Below are 15,446 nucleotides of genomic sequence, written 5' to 3'. Positions count from 1 at the left end.
GAGGAGGGCTGCAGTGAGGGAGCTGAGGTGGGCAGGCAGGGAGGAGGGCTGCAGTGAGGGAGCTGAGGTGGGCAGGCAGGGAGGAGGGCTGCAGTGAGGGAGCTGAGGCGGGTGGACAGGGAGGAGGCTGCTGTCACCCTCTAGCTGGGAAAAGAAAGGACATAAAATTTGAGAGATTGGAAACGGTTTCATTTGAGGTGAGTAAGAGGGAAGCACAGAGGGGACTCTCAGCTTTTCTGTGAAGGATCTAGGAAAATGGTGATGCTGTGAAAACAGAGATAGAAGATATTGGCTTGGTAGTCACCTTGGTGGTAGTTATATTGAATTTCAGGGATCAGGGAGCCTTCCAGGTGGAGATCCCCAGGAAGAGTTGGAAATGCCTGTCTTTTTTAAGCTTTCTCAGGTGGGTGGTTAGGGATTCGACATCTCGATTTAAGTCATTTACTGATGGTTGATATGTGGTTTGAACTATATAGAAAGAGGCTGCTCTAAGAGTGTAAAATGGGTCGGGTGCAGTGGCTCACGCCTGTAATCCCAGTGCTTTGGGAGGCTGAGGTGGGCGGATCACCTGAGGTCTGGAGTTCCAGACCAGCCTGGTCAACATGGTGAAACCCCGTCCCTCCTCAAAATACAAAAATTAGCCGGGCGTGGTGGCGGGCACCTATAGTCCCAACTACTTGGGAGGCTCAGGCAGGAGAATTGCTTGAGCCTGGGAGGCAGAGGTTGCAGTGGTCCAAGATTGCATCACTGCACTCCAGCCTGGGTGACAGAGCAAGACTTTGTCTCAAAATAAAATAAAAATTAAAATAGTAAAAAGGAAAGCGTGAAGTGTGTACTTTACAGCAAACTAAAACAGCCAAAGCTAGTTTGTTACTTTGAACAGTCAGCAGCTGTGACGGCACTGGGGAAAGTGTACAGTCTCAGGGTGGAATGGCTGTGCCACACTTTGTATCCAGCCTAACCTTCTAGGATCCCAGGGGTGGAGACTGCCCTGGAAATTGTTGTGTATGTGGCTGTGTTCTGAGTGAAATCTAAAAGCAGGGGAAAGAGCTGGAAGAGAGGGAGGATTTGGATAAGACACTGAAGGAACATGCGGTAACTGCACATGTTCTAATGGGAGCCCAGCCTCCCTGTTGGTTTCCACTCTGACAGGACAGACTGCTCTTTCTACCCCATCTGTTGTTGGAGGGTTTGTTATTCAGTGGTACCCTTAGTAGGCAGAGGTGGAGAGTGGGGCATTCTAGTTAACAAGAGTGTGCTAGTTAGCAGAGAATGGAGTGTGCTAGTTAGTAGAACTTGCCCTAGCCAATTTGTGTAGTGAACCCATTGGACATGTCAGATCTGGAAGACTGCCTTTCAAGAGTGCCGAAGATGTAGTGGTCAGCCTCTTAGGTATTTTTAGAAAAATCACATTTTAACAATCACAATCTCAGATCTTTATGTCAGGTCAAAATTTGCAGTGTCAATGTGTTTGGAAAAGGGCTTTATGAAAATTTGAACTATCTTTAAAGTTCTTCCTGAAGATTTCATATGAGATCACAAATCTTAAGGGAAACTAAAATAATTCTCACAATAAAAAATCTCATAGACACGGATATTCATGAGTAATGACAGATTAAAATTGTGAGTAGAAATGCAGGAATCTTAAGGTAATTCTAAATAAAAACAATCCAGTAGGACTATTGGAAAATTCTTATCAAGTAATGATTTTGTAATGATTGTGTCAAAAATGTAAATCTGATTGAGCGATACAGTTGTAATTTTGATACGTTCTTTAAGTCTCTTAGGTGCTTAATCATGATGTAAGTTTGAGTTTTTTTTCCTTCAATTTAAAACTTTATTTCTACGGAATGTAGATGTCCTTCAGAAGTTCCCAGGGGAGGTGGTGGTGGTGACAGGTAAATTTCATTGTGTCTATGACTTCCAAAGGCCAGTTTTCAGACCACTGTCATCAGTATCACCTTAGGTTTAATATTTTGTAAGGAACAATTTAGATATATTCTGTAAAAGATACCTTTTATGCTTTAGTCCAGGTCCTCTAGGGTTTACCTGTTTCTTGTTGTAGCCACTGCTGCAGCAGGGAACCCTGGGAACTCTAATCACCTTCACGTAGGTACAACTTGAAAGTGCTTCTCTCCTCTTGCCTTCTGCCCAAGGTGACACACCCATGTGTGTGCAACTGTGAAAATGAGCCTACAAGCTCAAATTCTAAAGAATATGAATAATGCAAAGAAAGGAGGCAACAATATGAAGAAATGAAATATAAATTCACTCGAGTTAATTTTTTATAACAAAAACATTTTTAAATGTGTGTTTAGGATGTTCAAAGAGGTCAGTGAAGAAATAATAAAGTATGACAGAAAATATGCAAAATAAAACAAAAGGACTAAATATAAAACTTGGAATAAAAAATAGCTACTGAAATAATTTCATACCTGGAACTCTTAGATTGCACCCATTTGTTGAGGAAGTTAGTTAACAGTTCTAGTGAATAGTTCTGATGCACGTAGAGCAGGAAAAAGAAGAATGTATGTATCAATTAATCAGCAGTGAAGTGACACAAAGGATAAGTTGAGATGTCCCAACTGACATGTTAAAGGAGTTCCGGAGAAATACAATTGCAAGAATAGTGGAGAAGCAATATTTGAGAATATAATAGCTGAAGACTTTTTAGAAATGAAGATGTGAAGCATCATATTGAAAGTATATTTTAAGCCCTAAGCAAGATAAATAAAAATTAATGACATCTAGATTTATAATAAACCCCAGAATATTAAGAATAATGAAAAAATATTAATAACTGTAGAAAGAAAAGACATTGCCTACAGAGAAATGACCATCAGACTGACAGCAGGCTTACGAGTGCCAATGATCGTGAGAAGACAATGGAGTAACATATTCAAAGTATTGATGAAATTTATACCCAGCTAAACTTTCATTCAATAGTATAGACATAATAGAAATATTTCAGATATAAAAAGACTTAAGAGATTTTATAACTCATAGACAGTTACTGTAAAACCTTTTTAAAGATATACTTCAGTAAGATGAAGAATTAATGTAAAGGAAAGACATGAAGCATAAGAAACAGTAATTAGTTAAAAAATGTTTAAAATGTTGATCACTGAAGCAATTGTAAAAAAAATAACCATCTGTGTGTGTATTAGAAGAAAATGAAGACAACTCTCTACACTGTGGTAAAGAGATAGAGATTGTTCAGTGTGACAGGTTTTGAGTTTGGAGAAGGTTAGAAATACTAACTTTAGACTTGGTTAGGAAAACATGATAGCAAAGTGAGTATGTAACAATTGTAAGGGTAAACACTAGAAGAACAAATTATTTTTTCTTTTTGCCTCCAAACTGGCCAAGGGTCAAGGGCAGTCAGAAAAAACTAATAGGAGAGAGAAAATGAGGGAAAAGAAATAAGAGGAAGAGGATGGTAGGTAGAAAACATAAAATGAGGTTATGGAAAGAAGTTTAAATAGCCAGAGTAAATATATTACAATCACTAATTAAAGGAAGAGATTATCAAATTGACTAAGAACCAAAATCCTGTTATATGCTGCTTACAAGAAATGAACCTAAAATAAAGACACATGGAAAGGTTAAAAAAGAAGACTGGGAAAAGATACGCCTGGTAAATGAATACAAAAAAGGTAATGTAGGTATCTGAATACTAGAAAAAATAATTTTAAGAACAAAAGGCTTTAATAGCATTAAAAATACTAAACAATAACGAAAGGAATAATAGCAAGAAGATAAACAATAATAGACTTGTGTATGCCAATAGCATAGCCTAAACTATGTAAAAGAAAAATCGACAGAACTAAAAGAGAAATTGAAAAATTCACAATCATAGGAGGAAATTTTAATTGAATCTCTAAGAATCAGATGACTCAATTTGCCAGAAAATTAAACAGATATAGATGATTTACATAACAAATTGATTAGCTTTTGTACATAAATGTCTGTAAAACCCTGTACCTAAGAAATATATAGAGAGAAATTTTATGCTTTTCAAGTACACATAGAATATTTACAAAAATTCACCAGGTTGTAGGTGACAAAATAAGTCTCAACAAATTTCAAAATAATGAAGACCACATTCTCTAACACAATGCAATCAAATTGGAAATAAAATTGTAAAGGTAGTGTAACAGGCCATATGTTTGAAAACAAAAATGTATACTTTTAAGTAATTCATGGATTAAGAAGGAAATAAAATGGAAATTACATTAGAAGAGAATGGCAATGAAAGTACTACGTGTCTATACATGAGATGTATCTAGAACAAACCTTACAGGTTAAATACATGTATTAGAAAAGAACACATAAATAAGTTAATAATTCATATCAAGAAAGTAGGAAATGAGCAGACTAAACAGACTAAAAAGTAAACTGCAAAACAAGATAATAGTAAAGAGCACAAATAGGAAACAAAGAAAAGATGATAAAGAGGATCAGTGAAACCCAAGGTTTGCTCTGCAATGAAAACCTCTAAAAACAGAGAAACAAAAATATGAGTACATGACAATGAAACAAAGCATCCCCTAATTCCTCTCTTCCTTCTCTGCAAAGTCCAGGTGCTTCAGGAAATTTTATTGTAACTTCAAGGAACAAATAATTTTTTTTCTAATGCAGTGTTACATAGGAGAGAAAATAAGAAAGGCTAGCCAATCAATTTTCTGAGGCCATTCTCTTCTAATGTAATTCTCTTCATTGCCATTCTCTTCTAATGTAATTTCCATTTCATTTCCTTCTTAATCCATGAATTACTTAAAAGTATACATTTTTGTTTTCAAACATATGGCCTGTTATACTACCTTTACAATTTTATTTCAATTATAACCTTGATACCAATTCTGGACAAGGACAGTACAAGAAAATAAAATTATAATAAATCTTCATAAAGAACATAAATGACAAAATCTGAAATAAAATAGCACAGGTAGTTCAGTGTTAAAATGCATTATGAGTAGGTAAGATTTATTGAAAGATGATTTAGAAAAATCTATTAATTTAATATACTACTTTAGAGATTAAAGGAGGGAGACCGTATGATCATCTCAGAAGAAAGAATGCATTGTTAATATTCAAAACTCATGCATGATAAAAAGCTTTTCAGAGTAAGAATGGAAGGAAACTTTTTCAACCTGATAAAGGATATCTTCCAAAAACCTACAGTAAATCTCATATTTATTGGATCCTTCCCACTAATATTAAGATGAGACAAGGATTGCTAGCATTGTCATTATTCAGCATTGTATGGGAGGTCCTAGGCCAATGCAATGAGATAAAGGCCAGAGAATAAGAATTAGAGAGGGAGATAGAAAACTCATTTGTACGGAATATAACTTTCTATATAGGAAATCAACGAGAAGGTGGAGTCAAACCATTAAAACTAATAAGAGAATTCTCTACTCTTTCTGGCTGTATAGAAGGCATACTAAAATCAGGGTGTTTTTGTACACCAGCAATAAGTAATAAAAAAGTATGGTAGAAAAAACAGTATTTATAACAGCACCACAAATCATGGGGTACATAGAACTATATGTAATACAAATATTTAAGATCTTTATTTTTTTTTTGCTATGGAGTCTCACTCTGTCACTCAAGCTGGAGCGCAGTGGTGGAATCTCAGCTCATTGCAACCTCTGCCTCCTAAGTTCAAGCGATTCTCCTGCTTCAGCCTCCTGAGTAGCTGGGACTACAGGTGCACGCCACCACACCTGGCTAATTTTTGTATTTTTTTAGTAGAGATGGGGTTTTACTATGTTGGCCAGGCTGGTCTTGAGCTCCTGACATCAGGTGATCTGGCTGCCTCAGCCTTCCAGAGTGCTGAGATTGCAGGCGTGAGCCACCATGCCTTGCCAGATGTTTAAGATCTTTATGCAGAAAATTATAATTATAACATGGTATTGAAGGACATCCAAGAAGACTTGAATAAATGGAGAGCTATGTTACTGCTTTCATAGTAGTAAAATAAAACCTTGCATAAGTCCTCATTCTACCACATGTTAACTAACCCTCTAGCTGATAATACAAACACTAACTGGGGGATTTTATTTATAAGGGCTCTAGAATAAAATATGAGTTATTCACGCTAGCATCACCTGTTAACTAATATTCTCAACTAGTTAATGCAGCTTTTCATTGTGTTGTGCTTGGTCTCATAACTAGGATGAGTTTTTCTCCTCTGCTAAGAGGAAACACTACTGAAGTTGTTTTTCTTGTGGCATTTGTATTATAAAAACTTGGTGTGGGGGTAGAGCACAAAGCTCCAGCCCCCTGAACCTCTGCCAGTTAAGATGGTGTTGGATTAGGTTACATCTGGTTACTGTCCTGGGAAAATCACTTTTATAGAGATGGGCTTCCCAGTGGTTTTAAAATTTATCTTTCTCTTGATATTTTTAGGTCAATTATATATGTTGACTAAATTTACAAGTAAACTTGTGTCTCCAAAAAAAATTACTAATATGACAAAATATTTCCAAATTCATTATAATTCAATATAATTCTATTTAATTCTATTTAATATATATATTCAATATAATTCTATTTAAAAATTGCAAAGGATATTTTATGGAATTTGACAAGCTGATATTAAAGCTGAATAGTAATAGGCCAAGAATAACAAAGAAAAATTTGCAGAAGTACAAAGTAAGAAGACTTACTCTACTAGGTATTTTGACTCATTAAAACTAGCCTGATTACAACCCCCTGATGTTTTCCTACACATCTGCTCCATCCACAAGGTTCCCCACTTAAGCCAGTAATCTTCGAGTCAGCCATAACCCTCTCTTTCTCTCAAACTCTGTCACATCTGTCAGGAAATCCTTTTGGCTCTGTCTTCAAAATATATCCAGATTCTAATCATGACCCATGACTTCCTCTACTACCACTTGGTCTAAACCACCATTATCTGTCACCTGGATTACAGCCATAGTTTCTTAACCATTGACTACCTCTGTGCTTGGTTCACTCTAGTCTATTCTCAACCAAGGACAGCCAGAGTGATCTTGTAAAACATAAGTTTTGTCATTTCCTCTCGTGCTCAAAACTCCACCGTGGCTACACATTTTACTCAGAGTAAAATCCAAAGCCCTTAACGATCCTGCAAGGCCCTACATGATCTGGCTTATCTGATCCGTGTCCTGCTACTTCCTCCTTGTTTATTCTACTCAAGCCACACTGGCTTCCTTCCTGCCCCTTAGAAATAGCAGGCACGTTCTTGTTGCCTCTCTAGGACTGCTTTCTCTGCCCCTTGCTGGGGATATCTGAATGGGTGACTGCCTCAGTGCCTCCATGGCTTTGTTTGCAGTCACCTTTCCTTGGAGGATCACCCTATTTAAAATTGTGCCCTCCCAGCCCACCTGATCTCTCTGACCTGCTCTGCTTTTCTTTTCATTTTTTATAGCTCTTTTTACCTTCAAACTATGTCATCTACCTAGGATTTTTGGTATTTTTAATCTTTTTCCCACTAGAGTATACGCACTAAACAGGGTATGATCTTGTTTGCTTTGTTCACTCATTTATCCTGGGTGTTTAGAGCACTTCCTGGCATGTAGTAGGCACCAAAAAAATATTTATTGAATAAATGATGAAAAAACAGTATAGTGTTGGTTCAGGAATAGACAAATGAATGGAGCATAACAGAAAGCCCAGAAACGGGACTACTTACAATGATGTCATATAAAGGTAACATTGGAGATAAGTGGGAGCAATAATGGATTATTTAATAACAATTTATTTGGGATTCTTGGTTATGAATATGGAAAAAAGTAAATTGAATCCCCACCTCATGCCCTACACAAAAATTATTTCCATATGGACTAACAACCTAAAATTAAGCGTAAAATTTTAAAGCTTCTGAAAATATAGGATATTACCTTTATAATCTTTACGTATGGATAGACTTCTTATACAAGGTACAAAAAACACAAATGATAAAGGAAAAGATAGAGAAATTTAACAACTTTTAAATTTAAAACATCTGTATGACAATAGACATAAGTGAAGGGAAAAGCAAATCAGATATGAGATAATATCTGTAATCATAACTGGCAAAAAATAGCATTCAAAACATAAAAATTGCAACAAATCAAGAAAAATATAAGAACCCAATAGAAAAATGGACAGAGGCACTTTATAAACGAGTGAACATGAGTGGCGCATATACTGTATGAAGAGATGCTCAACCTCAGTGGTGATTAGCTATGTATATAACAAATCATTTTTTTTTTTTTTTTTTTAAAGATGTAGTCTTGCTCTGTTGCCAGGCTGGAGTACAGTGGTGCAATCTCGGCTCATTGCAACCTCCGCCTCCCAGGTTCAAGCAAATCTTCTGCCTCAGCCTCATGAGTACCTGGGACCACAGGCATGTACCACCATGCCCAGCTAATTTTTGTATTTTTAGGAGAGACGGGGTTTCACCATGTTGGCTAGGATGGCCTCGATCTGTTTACCTTGTGATCCACCTGCCTCGGCCTCCCAAAGTGCCGGGATTACAGGCGTGAGCCACTGCCCCTGGCTCGAAATACCGTTTTAAGCCTATCCAATTGGCAAATACTTATATATCTTCTAACACCAAATGCTTGCAAGGCTGTGGCACAACAGAGATCCTCCTATACTGCTTATAGGACCATTGCACCTGGCAAACTCTTTTTGCCTACTTGTTCCTGTAGCAGTGATCCCAGAGTGCCCAGGCAATAGCCGTATCTTATAACTCAATGGACTCTTGCTGTATTCCCAGATAAAAGTGTACTGTTTTGGAGACTAGGATCTTTAACTCTATAGAGCCAAGAGTTGTGGGAACAAAAACTACGAAGTCTCCCGATGGGTCCTTGAGATGGTAAATGAAGTCAATCCTGTTTCTCTCCTTTGCTTTCCAAACACATGTATTATTCATTTGGGGAACGTGGTGTGTCCCTACCTTCGGAGTCTTTGATTCAGTGTCCTGGAGTCCGGCGCCCACCTGCACAGAGTTCGTTCTCTAAACTGGTGCTGTGGCTTTGCCTTGGGGCCATTCCAATGCTTTTTCAGGATGGCAGTTCCTGGCGACATGCAGTATAATAAAACAGGTGGAAACCAGCTGTGAGCCCACTGCTGCATTTTCCTTGCTGCAAAGTGAGTTCCTTGGTCTAATGGATGTTATTTATGGGACAGAAGTCGGCCAAGACCCTGAAGGCAGGAAAGTCAAACACATGCCAGGAATACATGTGCGTGAGTGTAAGAACACATCACTGGCCCTTTCAGCATGGAAGGCACTCGGTGTAATCCTTTGCCACCTTATGGTGGGTTGATCCTCTCAAGGAGTGGTGCTGTGTAAGGCACTTGGTGACAGTCTCTGTTGCTGGCCATTTGGACCAGCAACCAGTGGCACTAGCTAGGTGGGCCTTGGTGAGTGGGTGTGCATGCTGTTGGGCCATGTGTAACCTGTCTCTGCCATTGTGGCCAGTTTCTTCCTTCATCCGTCATGCAGGTACTAGGGTAGCCAGTGAAGACACTGGCTGGCATCCCCTGACTGGTCCCCTTTCCATGCTTTGTGGATGAGTGCCTCTTTCATGGTAGATGACCTCTGGCTGGCGTTATCATGTGGTACAGAGATCTTCATGCTGCATACTCACTCCCACATGTCCACCTATGTCCCTCTACCCCAGATTTCCTAATTCCTCCTCTTCCAGTCTTTGTGTTTCTGGCCTCTGACTAGGCAGCCAAGCCACTTGCTGCTGCCCTTGAGTCCACAGCTGTCCTGAGCTTGGGCTATTCTTCCCTCTCTGAAGGAACCAGTTGGGAGGATTTTTCCCTTACCCCTGTTTTTCCTGGCCACTCTAGAGTAAGGCTGCAGTGTGGCTGCTCTGCATTTCCAGCCTGTACCCATATAACAAACCAACCATTCAACACCTGCCCACTCCCCCATCCCCCAAATTGGCCTTTCTCTTGGCCCCCAGCTGGTTTTACAGGATCGCCACACAGCCGTAGGTGTGAAGTGAGGGAGGGAGTTGGTGCAGCCTGGCGGGTGCTGGGGGAGTCTGGCTCCCTATTCATGCAGCTCACATGTGCCTTCTGGTCCTGCTTGTGCATAATTCCGGATGTACAACTTCCTTTTTATGATAGACTGTGGCTGCAGCCCCTAGACCTTATAATCTGGTGGGTCTGATGGGACTTATCTTTTGATGGGAAATTTCAGCCACATCATCTCCTAGTGTTCCATGGCTGCCATGACTGTGCACTCTGCAGTGTGCTTCATTGTCACCCATGTCATGATCTCAAAGTGCCTCTTCCCATTAAACTAGGCTTCTTGGTGAAATGGTTGATTCTGGGACTGCGGTAGGAAATGTGCAAGGTGAGTCTGGGACATCCTGTCAAACCACACAGCAAAGAAGCTATGAGACGACTGAGGAGAAGGAGCCAGTTTGAAGAGGGTCTCACTGGCCAAAGATATGACTGCTGGAGCTTACATGAGAGCAGTAATTGAAACAATCAAATATGTTTAAATGAATATGTTTATGATGATGTTTAAAAAACTCTTTGATTACCCTGGGAGATAGCAAGTTGGTCGTCTCGAAGACACTATGTAAATGGGTTAAGCATTTATTTTCCCTGTCCCTTAAGAATTGTACCACTGAGTAACAAAGTAGTAGCTGAGGGGAAGTTTTTCAGTATAAGGTATGAAAACGAAGTGATAGAATTAGAAGACCACTATTTTGCAACTCTCCAGGAATTAACACATGTAGACATTGAGCACCCATCGATGTTAACTAGACGTGAAAGAGACAACTAGACATTCTGTGCTTTCTAATCAAAGACCATCCATAGCCCCACCTCTAGTCTTGCCAGAGGATCAAGTCTGAGTCTGATGAAGCCTCTGGATCCAACTGTCAACTTGCAGAAAGTTGTCCTCTGAGGACGGATGCGTGAACTGAATTGCACCATGAGAACACAGTCCTCAGAATCCACAGTGTGAGAAACTGAACAGCTCAACTAGACCGTGATCTTCAAGGGATAAGATCAAAGGAAAAGAATGGAGACAACATGTTGATTAACTTAAAGACGGCGAGGTGTGGTGGCTCACGCCTGTAATCCCAGCACTTTGGGCGGCTAAGGCGGGTAGATCACCTGAGGTCAGGAGTTCGAGACCAGCCTGGCCAACATGGTGTAACCCCATCTCTACTAAAAACACAAAAATTAGCCAGGCATGGTGACACGTGCTTGTAATCCCAGCTACTAGGGAGGGTGTGGCAGAAGAATTGCTTGAACCCGGGAGGTGGAGGTTGCAGTGAGCCGAGATTGCGCCACTGAACTCCAGCCTTGGTGACAGAGGGAGACTCCATCTCAAAAAAAAAAAAGAACTTAAAGACATACCAAATTTAAAAAAGTGAGCAAGACTATAATGTCAGGGGTGGACACTTAGGTTATAAAGTGTAAGAAACATAGGAAGTGATTACTGTGAAAGTCAGATAATGGTTACTTTTTGGGCTGTAAGGTGTCTGTTGGGGTTGGAGTGTAGCACATGTGGAGGCATGTCTAGGGTAGATGGCAAACTTCTGATTCTTGATCCAGGTGGTGGTTGTAAGGGTATTTGCCTAATAGCAGTGCATTGAAGTATATGTTTGTTTCGTGTGGTTTTTTTGCATCAGTTTTGTTCTATAACAAAAGGCTAAAAATAAGTATTTAAAGAAAATAGTGCATACTATATTTTATTTGCTGATATTCATAATGATTACCAGATTATTGAAATTTATGAGTAATTTTGCTATAAATAATCCTATTTTCTTTGTGTAAACACACACACACAGATTTCACACTCACACCTTCAAAGCCACATAATAGAATGTTTAGGTTAAACCTGCAGCTGCTAGTTGAAATGTTGCTTCAGGAGTTTTATCCTCCTAAAAACCTGTGTCCTAAGTCACATTCCTCTCCAGAAATGTGGACATTGACCATATTCCAGTCCCTGAGACACTGTTTCAGTCACACATGGCACCCCAGACCCTTGCCCACGTGCATCCTGGCCATTCATCCTCCTCCTCATGGGGTCATTTCTTGATCCCTATTAAGCATTAAAAGGGGATTAAATATCTCTCTACTTGCAGCTAATGTTTTGCTTGTTTTGGCCAAGAACACTTTAAGTTTTAACAACCTGGGGCCATTGGAGTGGGACCGTGGGCAAAGGTCAGGACAGGCTGGCTACTAAAATGGCCTGTCACGGACCTTGTACGTGAAGGTTGAAGGATTCTGGTGCTCTCTGGTGCCATCGCTGTTAGTCATTGTGCAGCACAGAAATATTTTATTTAACAAACTCTGCAGATTCCTGTACTTCAGGGGTGGGCTGCCTTCTGCCCGGTGCTCTGCACAGATCCTGGGGCTCTCGTGGTCATTTATGTGCAGTGAAGCTGCTCCGCTCACCTACAGATTGTCCTTCTCCACAGAATCCCTCTCATCCTCCCCTCATGCCAGGGAATGCAACAAAGGAAAATTAATAGTGAATCCTTTTGCCGGAGACCTGTGGATACTTAATTTTTAGAGATACTCAGTAAATATTTATTTATATTCACTAGCAGCAAGCAAATCACTTGTAAACGGGAAAAATGGTATAGTGGCGGGTAACATAAGCATAAACAGATTCTTATGTTATTTCTTTGAATATTTTGCTTTTCTTTAAAAATGTAAATTCTTAAAGTAATAGGAATTTATTACAGAAAAATTTGAAGAATGAAAAAATATTCCCAAATTGTCACCACTATAATACAGTAATGGTTATCACTTTAGTATACTTAGTGTATTTTCTTCCAGTCTAATTTTGGTGTGCAAATCTTTAATAATTATAATAAAAGTGCACGTAATTGTGTTTTTTCCTTTTTACTTTAGCCTCAGGTAATTATGATATCACAAACATATTTCCATGTTGCAATATTATCACAACAATAATTTTTTACTGCATTAAATTTTATTATTTGGCCTTATATTTCTATTTTAACCTATTTTTGGTTAACACACTTTAGCAAATAGAATATCTTTGTATAATATATAACTTTATTCAAATTGCTTTTTGGGTTTTGTTGCTTTGAATTTTTAGAGTAGAATATTAAAGAGTGTCAGGAATTTCAGTAAACTTCTAATTTATCTTTCAGCTCTGTCATCAAATCTGGTAAATTGAGTGAGTGTAGGAGTGAGAGGTGTATAGTGTGTATTAATTTACCAACTGTTGTTCCACTCAGGATCTCAGTTATACGTAACTTTATGAAGCCATATAAAATTTGAGTGAGGCAGTAATCTTTTTTACATCTAGAAATGGGCCATAGAACACCAGTTGTACTGGACAGTTAAGAAACTTATGGTAGAAAATGAAGGTTCTGTATTTGGAGCCCAAGGAAGTACACAGCAACGTTTGCGATGTGTGTGAGTGTGTGTGTTCTTGGGAGATGGGTTTTGATTTTCATCAGATGTTCAAAGAGATCGCGTGTCTACTGGCACAGACATAATGTTTGCTAGTCGAAGGGAATGCTACTTTTGTGAGTTTGTTTATTGTTGTTCTTCTCTCCCTGCCTCCCCTCCAAACCCTTCTCCTGCATTCATTATATCCAGAAATAAAACTCAGAAAAACTTACTTTTGGGTAAACAGTGATTTATCACATGCAAGTTTATAGTGATTAAAAAAATGAAAACTAAACACATATATGACATTGCTAATTGGAAATATGCGTCAATTTATGTTGATTTTGGAAGTTTTCCCATTAAAATGAGTAACTTAGTGCTATACTTTGGTAAAATATTTTTTTAAAAATATGTGACCAGGGAGCGGATCATTCAGTAAATTTTCTATTAATTCAAGTTATGAATTGGATGTGGAAATATGAAAATAGTTACCCCCTTACTATATTATTTGGAAATGTGTAGATTTACTAACTCCATTAAATTTGAGGCCTTCTAAGTTTTTGCACAGCTAAAGCAAAGAGATATTCTATGGAAATAATTGTAAATAAAATTATTTGCCAATGTTAAGAATTCTCCTTCTTTAAAAGATAAAATCTTAGTCCTTTTTGGTTATCAAATGACAGGAGCAACTTTTTTTTTTTTTTCACCTAGCAGGTATATGAATGTGCCGTGACTACTTTGTTCTGAATAATCAGTATCCTTTTTTTTTTTTTTTTTTTTTTTTTTAAGGAATGGGCTGTTTCTGGGGAGCTGAAAGGAAATTCTGGGCCTTGAAAGGAGTATATTCAACTCAAGTTGGTTTTGCAGGAGGCTATACTTCAAATCCTACTTATAAAGAAGTCTGCTCAGGTAGGAAGAATTTGCTTTGTTGTATTACTAGGAGAAACAAGGGAGGGCTTGTCACTACTGTTGGGTGACGGGCTCCTTAAAATGGAAATTGTTTTTTTAAAAATGTTTCTTCAGTCTTTATTATTTTTGTATATATACTTGTGAGCCTCTGACTTGATATGTTTAGAAGATGATAATCTTCCTGTGGAGTGTACCATTTAGCTTTTGCTGTGGAACAACCACTCTAAAACATGGTGGCTTAAAACTATCATTTTATTAGCTTGTAATTCTGATGATCAGCAGTTGAGGCTGGGCTCAGCTTTGTGGTTCTTCTGTTAGCCTCACCTGGGATTTGCTCATGTGGCTAAGGTCAACCTGTGGGTTGCCTGGGGGCTAGTTGGCGTAGGCTGCTGTACTCTTAGGCCTGGCAATTGGTGCTGGCTGCTGGTTAGCACTAACTGCCAGCTGGGGTAATGGGGATGATGGACCATATGTCTTCAGCACACTGGCCTGAGCTAATTCACATGGTGGTGGATGTAGAGAACCTAAGAGCAGCAAGAGAGGATGAGCCCCATTCTCTGTTTGTGTTACGTTTACTTTTATACCATTGGCCAAAGCAAGTCATATGCTCTAGACCAGAGCCAATATGGGATGGCTCCCCAAAGGCAAGGATATAGGCGGTATCAAGAATCAGGACTGTTATTGCAACAATCTACCACATGAGAAAAACATTTCAGATACTGGTGTGTTTTCTGGAAGGAAAAACATTGAAAGCCATGCTATAATGCAGGGATCAGCAAACTATTGACTTGATTCATAGGCCAAATCCCCCTTGCTGCATATCTGTATAAATAAATTTTTGTTGAAGCACAGCTATTCTCATTATTATTATTATTATATATTATCTATGAGTGTTTTCATGCTACAGTGACAGAGTTGAGTGCTTGCAACCAACTATGTGGTCTGCAAAGCCTAAAATATTTACTGTTGGGCGCTTTACGGGAAAAAAATTTACTGACCTCTACTCTAGGCTAACAGGATAGGCAGATGCCCTCATGGCATATTCTATCTTGAATACCAAATTACCTCTCTGGATTTGTTTCTGACCTTCAAGGATTTCCTTTCCTTTCCTACCAGCTCAGATAGCATTTGAAATATTTTTCTAAAAAAAATTATATTCA

At 38.7% G+C, this 15,446-nt stretch overlaps 1 protein-coding gene across 12 annotated transcripts in view; it reads left to right on the top strand.

The window, feature by feature from the left end:
- The window catches only part of MSRA (methionine sulfoxide reductase A), a 376,185-nt gene that overhangs the window by 177,952 nt on the left and 182,787 nt on the right, over nucleotides 1–15,446 (top strand). For 11 of the 12 annotated variants that reach the window (XM_055288662.2, XM_055288653.2, XM_055288644.2 and 8 more), the window contains one exon: nucleotides 14,167–14,286. The exons of the other annotated variant lie outside the window; for it this stretch is intronic. In XM_055288662.2, the coding sequence (XP_055144637.2) occupies nucleotides 14,167–14,286 (120 nt within the window). The remainder of the gene's footprint in view (nucleotides 1–14,166; nucleotides 14,287–15,446) is intronic. 12 annotated transcript variants of the gene reach the window in all.

This window comes from Symphalangus syndactylus, chromosome 1 (genome assembly GCF_028878055.3).
Source record: "Symphalangus syndactylus isolate Jambi chromosome 1, NHGRI_mSymSyn1-v2.1_pri, whole genome shotgun sequence".
Taxonomy (NCBI): Eukaryota; Metazoa; Chordata; class Mammalia; order Primates; family Hylobatidae; genus Symphalangus; species Symphalangus syndactylus.
This window is presented reverse-complemented; position numbering and strand designations above follow the sequence as displayed.